Genomic DNA, 22,093 nt, shown 5'->3' on the forward strand with positions numbered 1-22,093 from the left:
GATGCTCTTCCAAAGTGCTTTCTAGTTCCTTGTAAGTCAATTCATCACAAATCATCTATCAATCAATAAATATTTATTAAGTGTCTACAAGTCAGACACTGCACTAACCATTAGGGATATAAAAAGAGGCAAAAGACAGTCCCTACCCTCAAGGAGCTTGCAATCTAGTGGGTGAGAGGATATGCAAACAAATATTTACAAATAAACTATTCATGGGTTAAGTAGTAAATAAATGCACTGAAATTAAGAAAATTCTGTATGCTACTGATAGGATTAACAATGGAATGAATAAATGTCTTCCTTTGCAGTATTTTAAGGGATGTGGCTTTATTATTTTCTTCAATTTTTGCTTTTTTTAAAAAATAGACTGGAGACTAACATCTGTAGGAAGACATCTATTTTACCCTTACCATCTAACTGCAGGCATCTTTCAGGAATAGTACTCATTGATGGAAAGTTCAGGACTTTGAGACATTGATCTTTCCTTTATAAATATTCTCAAATCATGCTTTAAAGCTGAGCCATAGTTTCTTTATTCAGTCCTCTCTGAATCAATCTATTTTTACTTGACTCTCTTGTGGCTTAAGATTTCATTCTCTCCATCCCATTTCCCTGCCCCCTGCCCCAATTTTTTTTAATCATTGCAGCAGATGGTTCCCAGTTTATATGGTTTCACAAAGCAAAGCTGAAACAACTCTTCCTCCTTCAATATTTATAGGCTAAGCACTTGCTTTGTTACTTTGCCATTATCATCCTGCCAACCTTTCAAGAGGGGAAAGTGAGCCACCCTAGATGGATAACGACTGGCTTGACACAGATGACAAGTGAGAGTGGTTGAGTACCCAATTTCTCTAAGTCCTCTAGTATGGGCCTAAAATTGGTGGGGGAAGGAACTCTGCTAAGAGACTAGAGAAATGGCAAGGTCTCTATTGTGCTGCTTTAACTGCTGAGATTTATGCTGTCTTTAGAAAAGGCAGCTCTAAATAGTTCCATCTTGTTAGAATATTGGCTACTTAGTTGGATAGCACTGGGTTGTTCTGATGGCACCAGTTGTTGTTTTTGTTAAATGTTTTAATCATGTTTGAATCTTCATGATATTATGGACTGTGTATAACATGTTAGGCCCTTCTCTCCTTTACTGTCTCCTGAATTTTGTCCATACTCATGTTCATTAGCTATCCATCACATCCTCTGCTGTATCTTTCTCCTCATATAGTTTTCATTTGTGATTTTTTAAAAATATAGCTCTGAAAAAAAATCAGACTTTGATAAAGCCCATTGGGATTCAAATGGAGCTACTCAGCTAAGCCTTTAGATGCAAATCACTCTGGCTCTCACTGATTGGCCAATAATAAGTCCCAATCCAAGACTCACTTGCTCATTGTTTGCGTTTTGATGGCTCAAAATGAGTGTAAATAGCAATTATTTCTGTTTAGAACAGAAATTCTGAGGGTCTTCTCATCTCAGATTAATTCTTTTGTGAAGGTGATCGAGGCCATTTTTTGCCTTCATTCTTACTTTGTCTCTCATCTCTAAGAGAACCATAATATTAGGGAGATGATGCTAAGACATGCAAGATAATTGAATTTAAGTGAGGGAGGACTGTGCAAAGTCTCCAACCTGACTTTTTCCTCAGGAGCCAGCTGAGCCCATTGGCCTGATATAGATTAGGACGACTAGAGATGGCTCCCATCTAGTCTTTAATTATTAAATTGGTATTGTCTCAGATGAACTGAGACCTGAGAAAAGACTGGAGCTTGAAAAGACCAAGGTATCTCACAAAGTCTAGGTCAATTGTCCTGACCTATGTCTTGCCAACTGGATTTTGATTACATAGCGGGAGTGAGTAAGGCTGATGACTTTGCACAGCACTGCCTCCCTCAAATCCAATTCACTTGCAAATCAAGACATGATCTTCCTGATGTCATTGGTCCTCTTAGAGAATGAAGGACAAATAACAACAATAATAAATTGTTCTATTCTCTTTCACTTCACTCTGCATCAGTTTATACAAGTCTTTCCAGATTGCATTGAACTATCTCATCATTTCTATGTTTAGGTACCATAATTTGTTTAGTCTTTCCCCAGTTAGTAGCACTTCTTAGACTCCAATTCATCACTACTACAAAAAGAGCTCCTGTAAATATTTTTATAATTATGGGTTCTTTTCCTTTCTTTGGTATCTTTGGGGAATAGGCTTAGCAGTGATATTGCTAGGTCAAACTGTGCAGGCACAGTTTAGTATCTTTTGGGGCATTGTTCTGAGTTGCTTTCTATAGGAAGGATATACTCCTCTTACAGCATTAATATGCCTGTTTTCCCAAAGCTTCTCCATCATTTGTCATTTCTTTTTGTTAATTTTGTGCAATCTGGCTAAGATGACAGGAACAAATAACGATGAATGTTGGAGGGGCTGTGGGAAAACTGGGACACTGATGCATTGTTGGTGGAGTTGTGAAAGAATCCAACCATTCTGGAGAGCAATCTGGAATTATGCCCAAAAAGTTATCAAAATGTGCATACCCTTTGACCCAGCCATACTACTTCTGGGCTTATACCCCAAGGAACTACTAGAGAAGGGAAAGGGTCCTGTATGTGCCAAAATGTTTGTGGCAGCCCTTTTCATAGTGGCTAGAAGCTGGAAGATGAATGGATGTCCATCAATTGGAGAATGGTTGGGTAAACTATGGTATATGAATGTTATGGAATATTATTGTTCTATAAGAAATGACCAACAGGAGAAATACAGAGAGGCTTGGAGAGACTTACATCAACTGATGCTGAGTGAAACGAGCAGAACCAGAAGATCATTATACACTTCAACAATGATACTGTACGAGGATGTATGCTGATGGAAGTGGATTTCTTCAACATAGAGAAGAGCTAATCCAATTCCAATTGATTAATGATGGACAGAACCAGCTACATCCAGAAAAGGAACACTGGGAAATGAATGTAAACTGTTATTTCTACCTTCTGAATCCAATTCTTCCTGTGCAACAAAAAAATTCGGTTCTACACACATATATTGTATCTAAATTATACTGTAATATATTTAACATATATAAGACTGCTTGCCATCTGGGGGAGGGGGTTGGGGGAGGAAGGGAAAAAATCTGAATAGAAGTAAGTGCAAGGGATAATGTTGTAAAAAAATTACCCATGCATATGTACTGTCAAAAAATGTTATAATTATAAAATAAAATAAAAAATTAAAAAAAAAAAAAGAAAAAAAAATTTTGTGCAATCTTATTCTTAAAGTTAGTATAGCAAATTAGATAATTGTTTGGCTTTGGAGTCTGGAAGATCTGAGCTGTCTCCGATATGTTCTAGCGTTATGATAGTAACACAAAATCACAAATCCAGAAAAGAAAAGTAGAGGGGTCATTGTGAAAATATAAACTATAATTTATGTTTTTCATATATATATATATATATATATATATATATATATATATATATATATATATATATATATATATATATATATATATGTGTGTGTGTGTGTGTGTGTGTGTGTGTGTAACTTGAATGACTAAATATCCCTCTAAGAAATTAACCATTATTAGAACCTTTGGCTCTGACCTTTCTTCCTGTCTTTGAGTATGGGTTAGCATAGGACATTCCCTACTAACACATCTTAGGAACTCAGGCTAAAGAAGTGAAAGGGAGAAGGAATATTCACTTTGTAGTTAAGGAATCTGAGTTCAAATCCTGTCATGGATATTGTTTTTATGACTAGACAAATTTTTTAGACTTTTTAACTCTGCGAACTCCAGTTTCCATATCATTAAAAAGTGGGAACTGAACTAGTTGGCCTTTGAAGTTCCTTCCAGTTTCTGATCTATGAGCTTATAAATCTGATCAGAATTAATTTACTTCAGATATGTGTTCCCATCATGCTATTTCCTTGAGTTATCAGAGAGCTCAACACATCTTCCAAGTGTTTTTTAGATTTTTTTTTATTCCTTTCTTCCACATTAAAACAACCCCAATCAAAATCCACAATTGGTTATGATTTAAATGAGAAAAATTAACAGTGGAAATAAATACATGTATACAGAAAATGTTGAATTAATTAATCATAATGTATTATTAATGGATGTTTTACTAAAACTAGTATTTCAATTTCATTACTGAGACTTGTGATAACAACTAGTTTACAGGGAAAGCCGCAAATCATTCTTTGAAGAGAATGGCATCACAAATAATAAGGTTCAATTGAAAAGATCAGCAATATTTGTATACAGGAAAAATACCAAATTTAATTAATCTGATCTTTGTAAATATCTAGAAAAACGTGTAAGATTTGTGAGGGTTTGTTGTTGTTGTTTGCAGTGGCTGGAAAGAAAATAGAAAAAGAATTGATCATCATTGTTTAAAAAAAAATTCTTAGAGGCAATTGGTGGTCAAAGTGGATAGGAAGCTGGAGTCAAAAAGATGAAAGTTCAAATCCACCTTTAGGTGCTTACTAGCTTTGTGACTCTAGACAAGTCATTTAACATCTAATTGATTAATTTCCTCAACTATAAAACTGGGATAATAATAATGCCTACCTCTCAGTGTTGTGAGAATCAAATGAAATAATATATTTTTAATAAAAGTGCTTAGCACAGTGCCTGATAACTTCATAAGCACTATGCTTATTTCTTTCCTTTTCAAAGGAAGTCTATGTAGTGCATCATATAGACTTAGTTAAATTTTTAAAAAATCATACCAAAACCTTCAGTATGCAAGCTGCTGCTCATCACTTGTTTCCTTGGCAGTTAACCAATACAGTTTCAGTTGAATTATTATCATTCTTTTTGTGTTTTTTTTTTGTCAAAAACAAAATATATTTTTTAAAACTCCCAAATCTTTATTTTCCTCTTATTAAATATTTTTAAATGTGCATGAAATATTTTCTACTATGACATTATGATTTATTTTTAACCCCAGAGAAAATGTTTCTGAAGTTGATACTTATTATTGTTAAACCACAATAAAATTATTGCCTACTTGGCCAGATCACATCATTTGCAGCTCATTAAAAGATTTTTTCAGTTCATTTAAAAATCAGGATATTGCCTTTTGATGTTATTATGCAATCGTATTAGAGAAAATTAGTGAAAACAAAACAGAAACACATGCATTTGCAACTATTCTCAAAGTATTTTACCTGAGTTTTATATTTCAAGATAGTGTTTTAAAAAATAAAATATTTTACCAAAGTATTGCATTCTTATCTGGAGATTATTTCATAGCCCCAAGAACTAGGTAACCCAGGACTAGAAGAGGCAGAACCAAAGACTTTGCTTCCTGGTAGACCTATCAAAGACTGAGAGGGATTTTGTGTCCACTCTTATATTTGACTTCTGTGTTGTTAATAAGCATTATGCTCCCTAGATTATTTGGCAAATGCACATTGGCATATGTAGTTATTTCTATAATATGTATTGTTAAATATCAACTAAACTTAGAAAATGATAATTGTTTTCACTTCTAGCAAGTCTAAATATTATTTATCCTGGCAACTGGTTAGTAGTGGACAGAGCATTTGAGTTTAAATCCCTAACAAGTGGTCATACAGTTTGTGCTTTGAAAACTTGTATGGGGGAATCTCTTGAGAATTTTTTCAACTTTTAAATAATTCTGATTGTGTTAACATGTTTTTCTTTACTTCAAGTTAAATCTCTCTCTTTATAATTTCTACTCACTGACACAGTAGGTAAAAGCACTGAATTCTGAATCAGGAAAATCTGAGTTCAAATTTAACCTCTCCAAGACACTTAGATTCTAAATTAAAAAATAAATTGCAAACCATGTCATAATCCATTTTAAAATCTCAACAACAAGGCTTAACTGAGTTAACAAGAAAATCAGACCCATGAGAACAAGCCATTTCAATATGTTTGGATTACTGTGAGCCTTTCTTTATGAGGAGACAATGAAACAAGGAGATATTGAGCCATCATTCCCATCTCTGCCTGATACCATCAATTGCTAGTTAAACTTGTATGTTGTTGTTATTCAGTCATGTCTGACTCTTTATGACCCCATTTGGAGGTATTCTCTACAGAAATACAGTAGTAGTTTGCCATTTTCTTTTCAAGTTTATTTTACAGATGAGGAACTAAGGCAAACAAGCTCAAGTAATTTGCCCGGGGTCACACAGCTAGTAAGTGACTAAGGTTGGATTTGAACTGGTGAAGATGTTCTGATTTCAAGCCCAGTGCTCTACCCACTGTGCCGCCTAGCTGCCTGAAACTTGTATAGTTAGGGAAATCACTCTTCTCTTCTTGGGATTGATAAAAATCTAAATGAAAGGCTAGTGGCAATTTAAACGTTTTCTTCTGCTTTCCAAAGGAAGGGCAACTCCAGTAGAGTTTTCCATTTTTCAAAATCGGTCAACACGTGCTTATTAAGGACCTACTATATATTGAATATCATGCTAAGCAATGAAGGTACAAGAAAAGGCTGAGGGAAAAATCCTTGTTCTCAAAGAGACCAAAGTCTAAAGGAGGTGACATGTAAACAGCTATGTACAAACAAAATATAGACAGGATGATTTGAAATACTCTGATAGGAAAGAAACTTGTATTAAGGGTATTTGGGAAAACCTTCTTGTAGAAAGTGGGATTTTAGATGGAACTTGCAAAAATATAGAAAGGAAATGAAAAGGGAGGGAATTCTAGGGGGGGAGGGGAGGAATTCTGAGAACATCCAGTTTTATTTGTTGGTTTGTTTTAAGAGGCAATTGGGGTTAAGTGCTTTGCCCAATCCAGATAATATTCTAAAAATGATACATTTGTTTCCCCTCTTTCTCTTTGTTAAAGACATTTGTACTTTCTATCCATTCAATAGTGCACAGAGTATATGATAATGATAACTCCTATTTAAAACAAATTTGTGAAGCAAGTATAAGCCCTGTTTATAGATGGAAATATGGAGTCTCAAGAGTTGTTAAGTAAATTTTCAAGCTCTGGGAAGTGCTGGAGGCAGGATTCCATTCCACATCATTTGAATGATGAATGACCTCTGACATGTACCTCACAGGTGATTATGGGCAAGTCAGTTAATTTTTCTGTATCTCAATTTCCATCTCTGCAAAATGAAGATATTAGGATTTATGGTAACTATTATATGGGGACATTACAAAACTCCCATGAGGTAATGTATATAAATCACTTTATAAACCTTGAAATAATATATTTGTATCAATTATTAAAGTAATGTTAATGATAATAACAATGTATACCCATAATATGAAATTTATTTACAGCTATACACTGAATAAATGTAATTTGATGATGGCTATGTCTTAATTTGACTTGTCAAAGGTATATTTTTTTTACTTTTTCTATGCATTCTTACTTTCTGCCTCTCAAAGGGATTCCATAGGGATTCAATTAGCAATGTCAGAAAACAGAAACAGGAAATTAGTGGAATTGCAGAGCAATTTGGGCTTAATATCAGATGGAAATGCTGAACATTTAGAGCTATCCCAAAATGGAACAGGCTGTTTTCAGAGATGGTGGGTTTCCCTTCCTCAGACATCTTCAAGCAGAGGCCAGGGTGGGGAGGAGGAGATGAGGAATCACTTATCCCGTATGTATAGTAGGAATTCATTTCATATGAGTTAAATTTGGCGTCTCTTCCAGGTTTCAACTTCTATGATTCTATGATTGGTGTCAGCTGAAAAAATTCTGAGAGATTATTGATTTCTGGAGTGTTAAATCTTTTTTCTCTCTTGGACCCTCTTCTCAGATTACAATTTGTAAAAGTATAAAGTAAAATATAGTGTTGTATCAGAAACAAATTATAATGAATGCTATTATTACAGTGTTTAAGAACAAACAAAACAAGACTTCACTTCATTGGCCTCAAGTTAAGGAACTCAATGTAGTATAATTACCTCTTTTTATAGCTGAAAAAACTGAGATTCAGGATTCAAAGCAAGTGACAGTCTTTTTTCTCTTTACTAGTGTACTTTCCCCCATTACACCATGTCTGAGGCTTCATTTTGTAAGTGATTAGATTTTTGTTTTCATCAGCGGATGGGAGTGTTGGAAGAGAGGTCCAAGAAGCTGACAGAAGAGATTTTCTTTTCTATCTTCCAGAAATCTAACTTAATAAAGTAGAGAAGGCCAGTTGTTTATAGATCAGCATAATATGTCTTATGCTCTGTGTTTTTTCCTTGTTTACATTCCATTAGTCAAAGAAACATCAGGCAATTTAATATTCTTTGTCTGCTTCCTTAGGCTTCTTTCTGAGTTTACTTTAAAAAAAAATCATTTACCTTATTATCACAACTTGAAGTACACAAAATCGTTATACTGAGGGGGGGCCCTACCCTACTTTAGAGTTTGATGGTAGCACTAATTGTCCTTTTTAATTTAAATGTTGGAAATTTTTTAAAAATACTATTTTAATTCTCAAAGTTTGAGACCTAAGGGACAGACAAGGGGGAGCTGATGATCATAATGAAAGAATGCAATTGGCACATAATCAGATGGGATTTTCTCCTGAAAAAAAGAATTTTCCTTTTAAACAAAATCTTTATTTCATTATTTCCCAATTATACTAAAATTTATTTAACATTCATTTAAAAAAGTTTTGAGTTCCAAATTCCCTCAATCCCTCTTGCCCTTCCCCCATCCTTTGAGAAGGCAAGCAACAAAGTGAATGCCCAAAGTAGTAGTTTTTCGCTTGGTTCATCCAGTTACAGCTGAAATGTTTTTATTTGATTTGTGGGTCATCAGCCATGAATTGGATTGGACAGATGCCAAGCCGAATCAGTAACTAGATCCACCTTGAAACTTAACTATAACTCCCACTATGTTTTAGGGATAAATATTTGGTGAGGTTGAAGAATTCCCTTTATGGAATATCAATATTGGATAAATGGATGGGTAAGGTCTCAATAAACACTTACCCTTCTGCTGTATCACTTCCATACATATAAGCTCAAATAATACTGACATATGGAGACAGAAGTCTGCCCTTTGAAAAGAAACACTGCCCAAGGTGGCTGTCATGAGGTTTGACAATGATTTCAACTAGCCAGTAACTATGAAATGGCATCAAACAGCAACGACTGGGCTAATTTTGAATAAAATGTCGAATGTGGCCTATAAACAGCTATTAAGTATCTGAGACTTATTAAGTATCACATCTTCCTGACTCCTAATCCTACACTCTCCACTGTACCTCCTCGATGCTTAACATATAATAATATGATAACAATAAAATACTTTGCTAAATCTGTAATCTCACCAATGTGAGCACAAATAACAATTCATCCATACTTCTTATCTTTAGTATTGATATTAAAAAAACAGATCTTTGTATCAAGGTGGGACTCAGTAGAGTAATGCACAATTTGCTGAAGATCTCTAGTCTATTCCCTTTTCAAAAGGAAAAAGAACTTGAAATTAATAGAAAGTCAGTTTATATTCCTCACTTATCACTGTTCAAATCGACTCACTATGTTAGTGAGTGCTATTAAGTGGCAAGGTTTGGACTTAGTTTGGTCTTTACTCTGTTTCTTGTTTGATCTTAAAGTTGTATTGTTCAGGAATTCCTCATTTTGTATGATGGTTGGTTCTGGAATCTGACACCTTTCAGGAACTCTTCAGAAGAAGTTGCAGTTCTTCCAAAGGGTGGTTCTTATTCTAGAAACTCTTTCAACTCTATTATTCCAGGCTGAAAAACTTGTTTAAGAAAACCTTTTCTTTAAAATGTAAGTTAATTCTATAAAGATTTCAAGGGTAATATTTTCAGATACATAAAAGAATAAATATTCTAGTTCTAATTAGCAAAGATTTTAGGAATTATTCATGCCCACTTCTTTTCTAAGGCAGAGGTCTAATGATTTTTATAAGGCTACAATGAACACAATTTAGAACTAGAATCCAAAGCTCTTGATTTCTAACTTCTTATATGCAATGTAATTCTTGAACCTGAGGTACATGTAAGCAATTAGGGAACAGGTTATGTACATCATGCTTCTCTTCTAATCTTTACTTAGAAACTGGATAAATACATTTGGTATTCTCCACTAGAAAATTTAATTCAACTCACCAAAGAACTTACAGTACCAATGATCGTGTGACACTATCTGTTATTACAATATGTCACATGGTTTCCAGTTCCCTCTTGGAGGGGCAATTTAATGTGGCCAATCTACTCACTTATTGACTTTGACTACTTTTATAAAGAAAATTCAATTGAAATTTTTTGTGTGGAGCCACAAAATTGGTACTTCCCTGATCCAGTTGGAGAATTGTCTAACTGTCTAATAGAATATGTTTATCAGGTTTTTAGAGAAGAGGTGAGAAATGTGAGATAGAGACAATCTCCTCCATTATTGTTAATACATGCCTTGGGTGAAGGAGTTATATAGGCATATAATTAGACTTACCAAATCAGAGGAGCCTTTCTTCTTTCAAAGGACTGCATCTCAGTATAGATCCTAGACAGAATAGTACCTTAAAGAAGCCCTTCCTGATTTAGGTGAGGATAGAGTGCTTCTCCTTCCTACAGAAATGCTATATTGTCAGTTGCTGAATTGTTCCTGGTATTTTCCCTTGCTGCAAAGAATTATGGGAAATATAGTTATATGGTTTCCTCTTCAAAAAAAAATGACACTTTTTTTTTTTTCTAGGGCAACTAGGTGGGGTCATTGTTTCAGATCCTTTGTTTTTTTTTAGGGCGTCCTTTGCTCCACTCCCATTCTCAGAAAAAAAAAAAACAGGACATCCTTACCCAAAGAACCAGAGTCTAGCCTTTCCAAGGCTGGTGAACCTTGGTTGCAAATGAGATTGCATTTGATCTCACTTCACTTCCATGAACCATTGAAGCATAATATGGAAATTAAACATGCACAAGGAATAAGTAACTCTCAAGGGTTACTTAAAAAATATTCATGCTAACTATGAATAATTCTTATATATTAATTAAAACAAAAATTTTGACAACTTCTACTAAACTCTTTTTTATTAACTTAGTTTGAATTACTATGTATACTTGAAAGTAATGCAACTGTATTTATTTTAAAATTTTCTCCTTAGAACAAATTACTGAGGTTTTGGCTATATAAGGAAAGAAACTTGATCCCTGTGCACTAGAAACTTTCATTCAAGTAGACATAATGGAAATTTTTTTTTTGAGGTAAGGTTATAGTTTTCATTCTTCTAGAGTGACAAAGGGAATGGTAATTGGCTGGCTATTTTTGGAGTGAAAGAATCCATTCCATTCTTCTAGCTCATTCATTCAATTATCAAATACAAGCCCATATGGGAGGTTTAGCTCTTTATCTATTTTAGGTACCATGGAATGGAAGTGCATAAAACAGAAAAATCACACTGATAGTAGTTCACATTTCTATATAACCTTAAGGTTTACAAAACACTTTCCTCACAAACACTTTGGCAATATAAGAATATTATCTCCATTTTATGGATTAAGAAACTACAGATCAGAGGTTAAATAATTTCCTGGGTTATTTGGTAAATTATTGGAGCTGAGACTCAAGCTCAGGTCCCAGACTGTTCTTTCAATTTATATCAGTATATATTATTATTGTTTAGGTGTTTTCATTCAGATCTGACTCTTCAAGATTTTTGGGGGATTGTCTTGACAAAAATGCTGAAATAGTTTGCTATTTCCTTCTCCAACTCATTTTATAGTTGGGAAAACAGAGATGAATAGGTTTGAGATGACTTGCCCACATAACTAGTAAATCTCTGAGGCCAGAAGACGATTCTTCCTTACTTCAAGCCTGGTCCTCCATCCACAAAGCCTTTGAACTGCCTCTATCACCAGTCCTTTGGACTCTTGTCTTTGTCCCTGGATTCTGATGACTAGAGGAGAGAGTGAAGCTGATAACTTTGTAAAATCCTGCCTAATTTAATCCAATTCACTTGCAAATCAAGACATCACAAGACTTACAAGCAATGTCATTGATTCTCTTTGAGAACAAAGTATGTGAAACAGGTGAAAAACAGGTAATGCAGTTTTCTGCATATTATTTTAACATGATGACTACATCAAGACATTTGGCTTACATGTATAGGATATCCCCCAATTTGTATAACACCTTGTAAATTTGGGGACACCCTGAATATAGTTTGAAGACAACATATCATGAAATGTGCTCTTTCAATCATAGATCAGTCACAGGATTGAGAACTGGATGGGACATTCAAAACTGTCTAATCCTACCCCCTCATTTTATAGATATGTAAATAGAACAAATTTGAAGTGATTTTTTTCTGGCAGTAAGGGGCAGAATTGAGGTTTGAATGTAGGTCCTCCTTCTACAGAAGCGGTTGGGTGGCCCAATGAATAGAACACTGGGCCTGGAGTCAGAAAGTCTAGATTCAAATTTGACCTCAGATATTTGCTAGATGTTATTATGAATCTAGGCAAGCTACTTAATTTCTGGTTCTCTCCGTTTCCTCAATTATCTGGGGAAAAATGGGAATAATAATAGTATCCACCTCCCAGGATTGTTAAGAGGATCAAATATTTGTAAATCACTTAGCCCAGTGCCTGGCACATAGTAGTCACTTAATAAATGCTTATTCTATTCTCTCCAAATGTAGCCTTGTTTCCACAATATCAGGCTGACCTCTTATAATTCATTCACTTGGATAATTTATATTTCTCCTTCTCTTTCCCCCTAGACAGTTAATTTCATATAGATGTGATGGACAATGGCCCCAGTGCATTGATACATGTCAATTATTAAAATGGATCTGTTTAAAAAAAAAAAAAAGTAGGTGTACGGGGGGGCAAAGGGAGGAGGTCCATTTAATTGGAGGGAAGCTTCATCAAAGGGAGAAAGATGAGCTTTGAAGGAATGAAAAGGATGGGAGAAATGTGGAACAAAGCAAGGTGTGTCAAGAGAGAGAAATTAATTTATAAAAACATCTGTAGAGATGGTGGTTCTCATTATTTTTCACAGGAGTGGTTGCTTTTCAATTATATCCTTATAAGCTTTTTAGGTTGCTGTCACAAGATTTCCAAGGCAGTTAATACACAGCTGTTTGGTTATTAAAATGGACTTGAAACCCCGGGACACTAAGGGTGAAACTGTTCATTTGAACAACTGCCTTAACATGAGTTCTGAATAGGCTAACTTCATAAAGCTCTTTGGGATGTATAATTTTTCCCTATGATAGATAAAAAGATGGGGAAATTCAGTAGATTGAGACATAGCAGAACTGAGTTTGACAGATTGGTTTAGTAGTGGGTGCCCCACCTTCACATGTCAATGGACTGACTTTTCACCTTTTTTTTTTCTCTCCTTTCTTTCTCAGAGCTTGTCTTCCAGAGCTGTCAGTGCTCCTGATCTGGTAAGAATGGTTGAAGATTCCCCTTCCTCCCAACCAATGAGCCCTTTTTCTTTTCTGTAAGTAGTATTTAGCATTTCAGTCTGACAGATTCACACTTTGCCTTGGCTCCAAGACTGTACCACAAAGACAATGCACTTTGTCTGAAATCGTCCTTTCTGAAGCCATTCCTCCTCACACCATAATTTTGGAGCATAAATTAATTGCAAAAATCTTTGTGAAAACACTGTGTCATTATTGTCCAACTGTGCTTTGGTAGGTGAGATTGAAGATTTCTAATTTCTTGGCTAACTGTAAATCAAATGTATTACATGCCTGGAAAATCAGTTCTGATTTCTGATTTATAATTTTTTCTTTGTCTATATCCTATCTGTTTAGCTTTAATATTATTTTATAATTTTATTTTAGTTTTTTTTTTTAACCTTCCCCTTTCCATTTTCAATTTAAAGCACTCTTGGTCAATTTAGCAAGGACCAGGTCATGGACATTCTTCCCAAAAACTCTTTTGACCAGGAATACCAATTCTGGGTACTTTCTGACTTTCCCTTATATTTATAATTCTCTCCTTCTTCATCTTTACCTCTTAGATTCCCTGGTTTCCTTCAGATTATAGCTAAAATACCATCTTCCATATGAAGCCTTTCCTGCTCCCTCTTAATATTAGTGCTTTCTTTCTATTGATTATCTCCAATTTATCCTATGCACATCTGGTTTGCACATAGTTGTTTGCACATCTTTTAAGAATCATAGGCCAGAAAAGTCAAATCTATACCCCTTTGTAGCTATAAAGTACTACACAAATATAAATCATACAGTTAATGTTATTCAAAGATACAAAGGGCTTTTAGGTGCAAACAATAACTGAAGAAAAACTTAAAATAAATGGGAGTCTATGCCCAACGATGTTTCTGCCAGGTAAAGGAAAAACCTTTCCTTTAAAAACAGGCAAGGAAACTTCCTCTTTTAGGGGAGACATATGATGATTAGGTGCCTAACAAAACAGTGTTGTTTGGAAGAGGTTGTTTGATATGATAAGGACTCTCAGGAGGATAAAAGGAAGGGATTGTAGAAGTGCTTATGTCTGCATCATTGTCAGCATTAGGCAATATATTATTCTCCTTTTCTCTTTTGTCTTCATAGGGCTTAGTTACTTTGGGGTTCCTGATGGCTCTCTTATTCTAGTATAGTAGTTTTGCCTCATTTTTTTTAATGTTACTGCACTGGCATTTTTGTGTTGGTAGGTAATCATTTTATTTAATCTAGTATTTATTTAGGTATCTAACAGAAAAATGAATCTCCTGCACTAAGGATACAATTAGCAAAAATGAAATAGGCCTTGCCCTCGGTAGAGCTTGCATTCTGTTAAAATAATGCTTAGTTTATTTGTTTATTTATTAATGTTAAAGGATCTGTGATCTCATCAGTTTTGCTATGCCCGCCAGGCATAGTTCATCATTCATCCATGCCTTCCCATCCTGTTTGACTCAAGTCCATGTCCTCCTGGGAATTTGCCTGTCTGGCAAGTGTCCATCACTCTTATTCATGCCCATCTTTTGTGGGTCAACTGCTGGCCATACTGGAGGAGTGGGTTTCTTTTTAGATCAGGCAGGACAGGGATCAACCTGGCTAAGATAGCTCTGTGGATTATTAAAGGACGAAAAATGTGCTATTTTACATCTTGACCCCTACCTTCTCTCTTCTATATCCTCTATCCCAAAAGTTAGAAATTCATGACTATATTGTTTTCTTAGCAATCACTCACATGAACATAAACATGTAATAGAAGCCTCCAGCCATGTGTTTGCTGGAGGTTTCACAAGGAATATTTACAAATATCTGGGACTTTATCAAAGGGCAACTCTCTATGGGGAAAGATTATTTCCTGTTTTCTTTTTGGGTAAATTAAAAAAATTTCATTTAAAATAAGGGACAAAGGTTCCACATAATCTAGGAAAGCAGGGAAATAGGTTTCTTGAAGTGGATAAATCCAGAAGTATGGGAGATAGGAACTGGACCTGTGATTTCTTGACTTAGGATACTCAAAGTTGAAGTAACTGTCTAATATGCTTACAAAATTGTCCGAGGGTCAACTAGATGATATAGCAAATAGAATATCAGTCCTGGAATAGGAGGACCTGAATTCTAATGTGGACTTAGACTCTTGACATTTACTAGTTATGTGCCTCTGGGCAAGTCACTTAACCCCAGTTGCCTCATAAAATAAATAAATAATTTTTTAAAAATTGCCTGCAGTTCCAATGATCTTGTGATGCAGAGAGCCATCTACACACAGAGAGAAGATTGTGGCAACTGTGTATGAATTACAGCATAGCATTTTCACTCTTTTTTTTTTGTTGTTGTTGTTGTTTGCTTGCATTTTATTTTCTTTCTCATTTTTGATCTGATTTTTCTTGTGCAGTAAGACAATTATATAAATATATATGCATAGGTTGGATTTAACATATATATTTTACCATATTTAACATATATTGGATTACTTACCATCTAGGGGATGGAGGATGTGGAAGGAAGAGGGAGATTGGAACATAAGGTTTTGCAAAGGTCAGTGTTGAAAAATTATCCACGCATGTCTTGAAAATAAAAAAGCTTAAATAATAATAAATAAATAATAAATGCTTTGATAAATAATAAATAAATAATAAAGCTTTAATAAATTAATTAATTTAATAAATAAAAAAATAAAACAAAATAAATTCCTAGATAACTGATACATTAAGTAACTTATCAATGATAACCTATCTCCTTGCTACTCTTTCAGTCTTCTTAAAAGTTACTACCCTCAGGGTTGCTAGGAGGCACAGTGAATAGAACACTGACCCTGGAGTCTAAAGGACCTGAGTCCAAATTCAGATTCAGACACTTGTTATGTGATTCTGGACAAGTCACTAAACTCTGATTGCTTCCACCAAATAAAAATAACACCTCCTTCCAATTCACACACACACTCTTAGATCTAATAACCTTAGTCCCTTTGATGTTCCTCAAATAAGATACTCCCATTTATCAATTCTGGGTACTTTCTGACTCTTCCTTATATTTATAATTCTCTCCTTCCTCATCTTTGCCTCTTGGATTCCCTGATTCCCTTCATATCAAAGCTAAAATCCTACCTTCTTCAAGAAACCAGTCCTCCCCCTCTTAATGCTAGTGCTTTCTTTCTATTGATTATCTCCAATTCATCCCATGCATATATGGTTTGCACAGTTGTTTGCACATTGACTCTTCCAGTAGACTGAGCTCCTTGAAAGGAGGGACTTTTATTCTGTGGTTTTCCTTTGTATCCCAGCTCTTAATAAGGTTCTTGGAACATAGTAAGTGCTTAAAAAGTGCTTTTTGACTTGACTGGGGGTCACAGCTGGTAAGTGTCAGGAATGGAATTTCAACACAGGTGTTTCTGGCTTTAAGACTGGCTCTCTTTCCATCCTGCTATAAAAATTACATTACCTAGAAAAGATTGAAGAAGTGGAAGGAGAATACTAAAATTTTAAAATGTGGGTTGAGCTATTCCTTTCCTAACTTATCCCTTTCCTAACAATGACTGAAGCCTCAAAGTGTGACAAGAAGAAAGAACACAGGCCCTGGAGTCAGATAAATGGATTCAAACTGTGCCTCCAATATTACCTCTGTGAACTTGAACAATTAGAATAGGTAACATTTCTATAGTGCTTATGATGTTCCGGAAATTGCTTTAAACATCTTACAATTTTGATATCCTTTAATCCTCACCTCCGGAGGTAGGTGCTATTATTGTCCCCATTTTACAGATGAGAAAACTGAATCAAACAGAGATTCAGTTTCTTGCTCAGGACTACACACTAGTAAGTATCTGAGGTTCCCTCACATCATGCTTTGAGGTAGAAGGATCTCTGATTGTCCTTTCTTAATGTTTATGAAGCAGATCAAAAACCATCTCAGAAGAGATAAACTTAATAAGTAAACTGAACTGATCTGTATCCAAACATTTTGGCTCTCTTTCTTTACCTAAAGTGTTCCCCTAACCTGATAGACTTAGTTCAGATTTTAACCAGCTAATCTAATTAATGAGGGGAGAGGAGGAGGAGGAGGGACCAATTCTGTTGGAAGAAGGAACATGCATAGTGTTTTAGCATCAGCTTCTAGGGACACATTTTACTCTTGCTGATTGCTTGACACAGAGCAGTGCTCCCATACATACAAAAGGGGAAGAGGCTGCTGATACCTGATTTCTTAACTAGATCTAACACAAGTTGAATTGGAGCCTTGTTAGGGTTACAACCATCCTACTGATGGAGCATTACTAATATCCTGATTGCCTTCTCTTTTTCCCCATCAAAGATAAGCCTACAAGCTCATTACCTGAGATAGGCCAAGGGCCTGTCTATTTGTGTAGGGAGTTATTTTTATTTTTATTTTTTATTTGTATCTTTATTTAAGTGACTTGCCTACAGACACACAGCTAGTTAAATGTCTGAGATTGGATTTGAACTCAGCACTTCCTGATTCCAGAGCTGGCTCTCTATTCGTTGCACCATCTAATTGCTCCAAGGAGAGATATAAATTTGTTTAAAGCTATCAGCTGAACTCAGGCAATTCAGGACTATTTCCATCCCAAAGTTTGCTTTTCCTAGCTAGCTGATGGGGAAATCTATATTTTATATATATTTATATATATACATATATGTGTATATATATATATATATATATATATATATATATATATATATGCTCAGATTTTATGTAGGCAACAAGATAGAAATTATCTGTGTTTTGACAGGTTTTGAGGACTTGGAAGTTGTCTTTTTTGATTGTGTGTGATCTATGGGTCTTTAGGAGCTGAAGCCATGGACTGATGATGCTAAAGGTCTTTCCCCACCTTCCATGGCTCTTTCTAGAAGTTTGGGATGATCAACTCAGCAGATGTTTAAAAGCATATTTAAGCTTCTGTAATGAATGATTCTGGGGAACTCCAGAATTTACACTTTGTAAACTGAAGGGAAATATTGGGCAAGAACAGATGTCAGGGGGAAAAAAAAGAGGAAATCTCTCAGGCTGAGGACATAAGATACTGTATCAATCTGTTATTCAAAACTGTGAAATCTCCTTTACAATATGCAAAGATACTGAGTAATTAGCCATTTCCAATAGAATAGCTAAATGAAAGGAAAAAAATGTTTTAATTTAAATTCTTCATATCTAAGTAGGTCAAAAATATCCACACGGATAGCACATTTTCCATTGGACTAGAAAGTACATGGATTAGAAGCCAGAATATATCTCCATCTAAATCTTTGGTACCAAATGCTCATTTTGGGGTTAATACTAGACGGTACAATGAATAGAACACTAGACTTAGAATAAGGAAGACTCATCTTCCTGAGTTCATCTCTGACCTTAGACACTAGCTATGTGATCCTGAGCAAGTCATTTAACCCTGTTTGCCTCAGTTTCCTCATCTGTCAAATGAACTAAAGAAGGAAAATGGCAAACCATTGTAGTATCTTTGCCAAGAAAACCCCAAATGGGATCTGAAGAGTCAGACATGACTGAATGATTAAGCAACAATAAATAATGTTGTTGTTGAAAGTTTACTGGCACTAATCAGTCATACTAGACAAAGTGAAGTAGAGATCTGGGTTGATTATCCTACTCCATAAACTCTGAGACTGGATGGAGATCATGAGAACTACATAATAGCAACAGAGCTTACAAATTATATGACAGGAAATGAGAAGCAGACTTGAAGAACCACTTTCTCCCAGATTCAGCTCCCATTACCCTAAATTCAACAGGACTTTGTTCATTACAGCTACCTCAGCTGTGAGCCTGTTAGAATCCACATTGTCTTCTCAGTATTGTATGGGAGCTCTTCAACTAAAATTGACTAGGCTTATCTTTAGAATGCACTGCCTTCTCTAATCTAGCAAAGTTTATTTCCCAAGAATTAGAAGCCAGTATAAGAATCTTAAAAATAAAAATAAATGAATAAATGGTCTCACTTGGTGCCCATGAATTGGAGAATGGTTGAACAAGTTATGGCATATGATTGTGATGGGATACCAATGTGCTATAAGAAATGAGGAGCTCAGTGATTTTAGAAAAATATAGAAAGCCATATGCGAAATAATGAAGAACAAAATGATCAGAACCTAGAAAATATACACAATAGCAGCAATACTGTTTTAAGAATGTTTTTGAGCAAATAAGTTATTTTAACCATTATAAATATCCAAATTAACTATAAAAACATATGAAGAAAGATGCTATCTGTATCCAGAGAAAGAACTAAGTAGAAATATGAATAGAATATTCTTACCTATACATATACATATAAATATTTACATATCTATATGTCTATACATATTTGTGTCTACCTAGCCATCTCTAGGGTGAGGGATAAGAGGGAAAAAAGAAAAAAAATTATGTGAAAATTATTTGAAAGGAATAGCTAGTTGTGCATAATAGATTCGTAGTTTCATGTGCAATCATCATTTTATTGCACTTTTATGGGAATGCTTGTTTTATTCTATAAATAAAAAATAAAAATTTTTAAGATGGCCTCATAGGATTATTGCTCTAGAACTAGAGGGATTCCAGAGACCATCTAGTCCACCCCTCCCATTTTATAATTGAGAACACTGAAGCCCAGAGAACTTCAGTGACTTATCCAGAATCACAGAGATAATATGTATCAAGGGTGGATTAGAAACCAGGTTCTCTGATTCTAGATCTTCTTGGACTTCTTTCCTTTTATGGAGATGAAACTTAAAAATGAATATTGAATCTATGTAATTTTTTCTCTGTTGGCCTATTGCCCATATTTAAATGTTAAAACAAATATATTTAGCATGAGAGATCAGAGGTATGGTGCATTTTCTACATAAAAATGTCATGGCAACATTTAATTTGTCTGTATATAAATAGAGGGCTGTACAACAAGTTCTACTCTTGACTGGCTATAGTAAACTGTCTTTTTCACTCTGCTCAGTCTAAAAGGTTGTTATAGTTACCTCAGATAGTTTACTTTAAAGAACACTGAGATCCTGAAGAAAATTGTTTTGAACAAACAACTGAAACAATTTCCAGAAGATATTACTCATGCTGGTAAAGTGAGTGAAGATACTTTGACAAACTATATTATCTACATTTACTGAAATTTATAGGGTGCTATAAAACAAAGAAGGAGATGAACAGCAAGTTTTTAACCATCTGGTTATTTTTCTTCCTATGTGATCATTTTTAATAGCTTTTCTTTTCTTTTTAAAATAGGTTTTTTTATTTCAAAATGCATGCAAAGATAATTTTCAACATTCATCCTTGCAAAACCTTGTGTTCCAAATTTTTCTCCCTTTTTCCTTTCCTTCTCCCTCCCCTAGAAAGCAAGTAATCCAATATAGGCTAAACATGCAATTCTTCTAAACTTATTTCCACATTTATCATGCTGCATAAGACAAATCAAATCAAAAGAGAAAAAATAAGAAAGAAAAAAACCATAGCTTTTATTTTCTTGAAAAAAGTATTTGTGATTAGAATAAAAAAAATAGAAAAATAAAGTTTTGGGGAATATAAAATAAATAGGAGCATAGAGGGAGCATGCTAGTTTTTGCAAAAATGTCTTTGTTGAACAAGAAGCAGTGATGTGCGACATGGGAAAGAGATTGGTTTGAGGATCACAGCACAGTTGCTCATAGGCATGGATGACTTGACAGGGCCTCTCACCTGTGAGCAGGTTGCTGATGTGGCTGGATTGGCTTTCCTCCCATTGGCAGATACCAAACATATACAAAACCTACGAACTGCTTCTCTGAATGATTAAGAATGCCTATTGTTCATGCGCTGATCATGCTTGCAAAAATGTCTATCAACAAGGCTGTATGGCATAATAAACTGGAGCTCTAGTCTCCCGCCTCCTCATCTCGCCTCTGAGATCAAAGGACTCTTATACTTTGAGCTTTCAATCAGGACCTCAGCAACAGGAACAAAATTCAAGAGAAAGTGCACCATATTAGATGCAAAAACACCTTAATTCAAATCTCTACTCTGCTCCTTAACATCCTGTGTGACCTTGGGAAATTAAATTCCCTTCTCTAGTCCCTCATACATATTATCCTTTTTCATTAGAATGTGGGTTCCTTGGAAGGAGGGCCTATCTTACTTTGTGAAATTGTTCTCTCATTAATGATAAACACTTAATAAATTCATCCATTCCTTAGTTTTCCTTATTAGTAAAATAATAACTTGGATTAGGTGAGTTCTGAAGTCCCTTTCAACTCAAAGTCTATGAGCTAAAGCCACCTATAAAGTTGGAAAATTATATTTTTCTTGCTGTTTATTCAAAAAGTTTGGTATGGATCATAAATACTGGCAATACCATCATATTATATAACAGATATGGACACATTGGTGTACCAAATCTCAGTCATGTTTGAGATCAGTGTTGTGGCTTGAATTGGAACTCAGATTTATTGTTTTCTTGTCCAGAGTTCTAGCTATTTGACTATTAATATTAGGGATGATCTTTTCTCAAGATTTATTGTTGAACCCAGAAGAGTGATATTATCAGTGTTAGGAAGCCTTGGAGCAGTTTACTTGGATATATGTATAATGAAACTTGATGCAAATGAGATCATGTCTATGAAAATCCAATATGAATTTATGATGCTATATGTAAATGCCAATTTTTAAAATTAACTTCAGAGATTTTTTTTAGAAAAAAATGAGTAATTCTAATTCAAGGATAATCCTTCCTGAAAGAATGG

The 22,093-nt window shown here is 34.7% G+C and overlaps 1 protein-coding gene across 2 annotated transcripts in view; it reads left to right on the plus strand.

Moving 5' to 3' along the window:
• Positions 1 to 22,093, plus strand: part of SPATA13 (spermatogenesis associated 13) — a 369,865-nt gene that overhangs the window by 26,421 nt on the left and 321,351 nt on the right. For both annotated transcript variants that reach the window (XM_074303648.1, XM_074303646.1), the window contains exon 2: positions 13,305 to 13,340. In XM_074303648.1, coding sequence (XP_074159749.1) covers positions 13,305 to 13,340 — 36 coding nt within the window. The remainder of the gene's footprint in view (positions 1 to 13,304; positions 13,341 to 22,093) is intronic.

This window comes from Sminthopsis crassicaudata, chromosome 3 (genome assembly GCF_048593235.1).
Source record: "Sminthopsis crassicaudata isolate SCR6 chromosome 3, ASM4859323v1, whole genome shotgun sequence".
Lineage (NCBI taxonomy): Eukaryota > Metazoa > Chordata > Mammalia > Dasyuromorphia > Dasyuridae > Sminthopsis > Sminthopsis crassicaudata.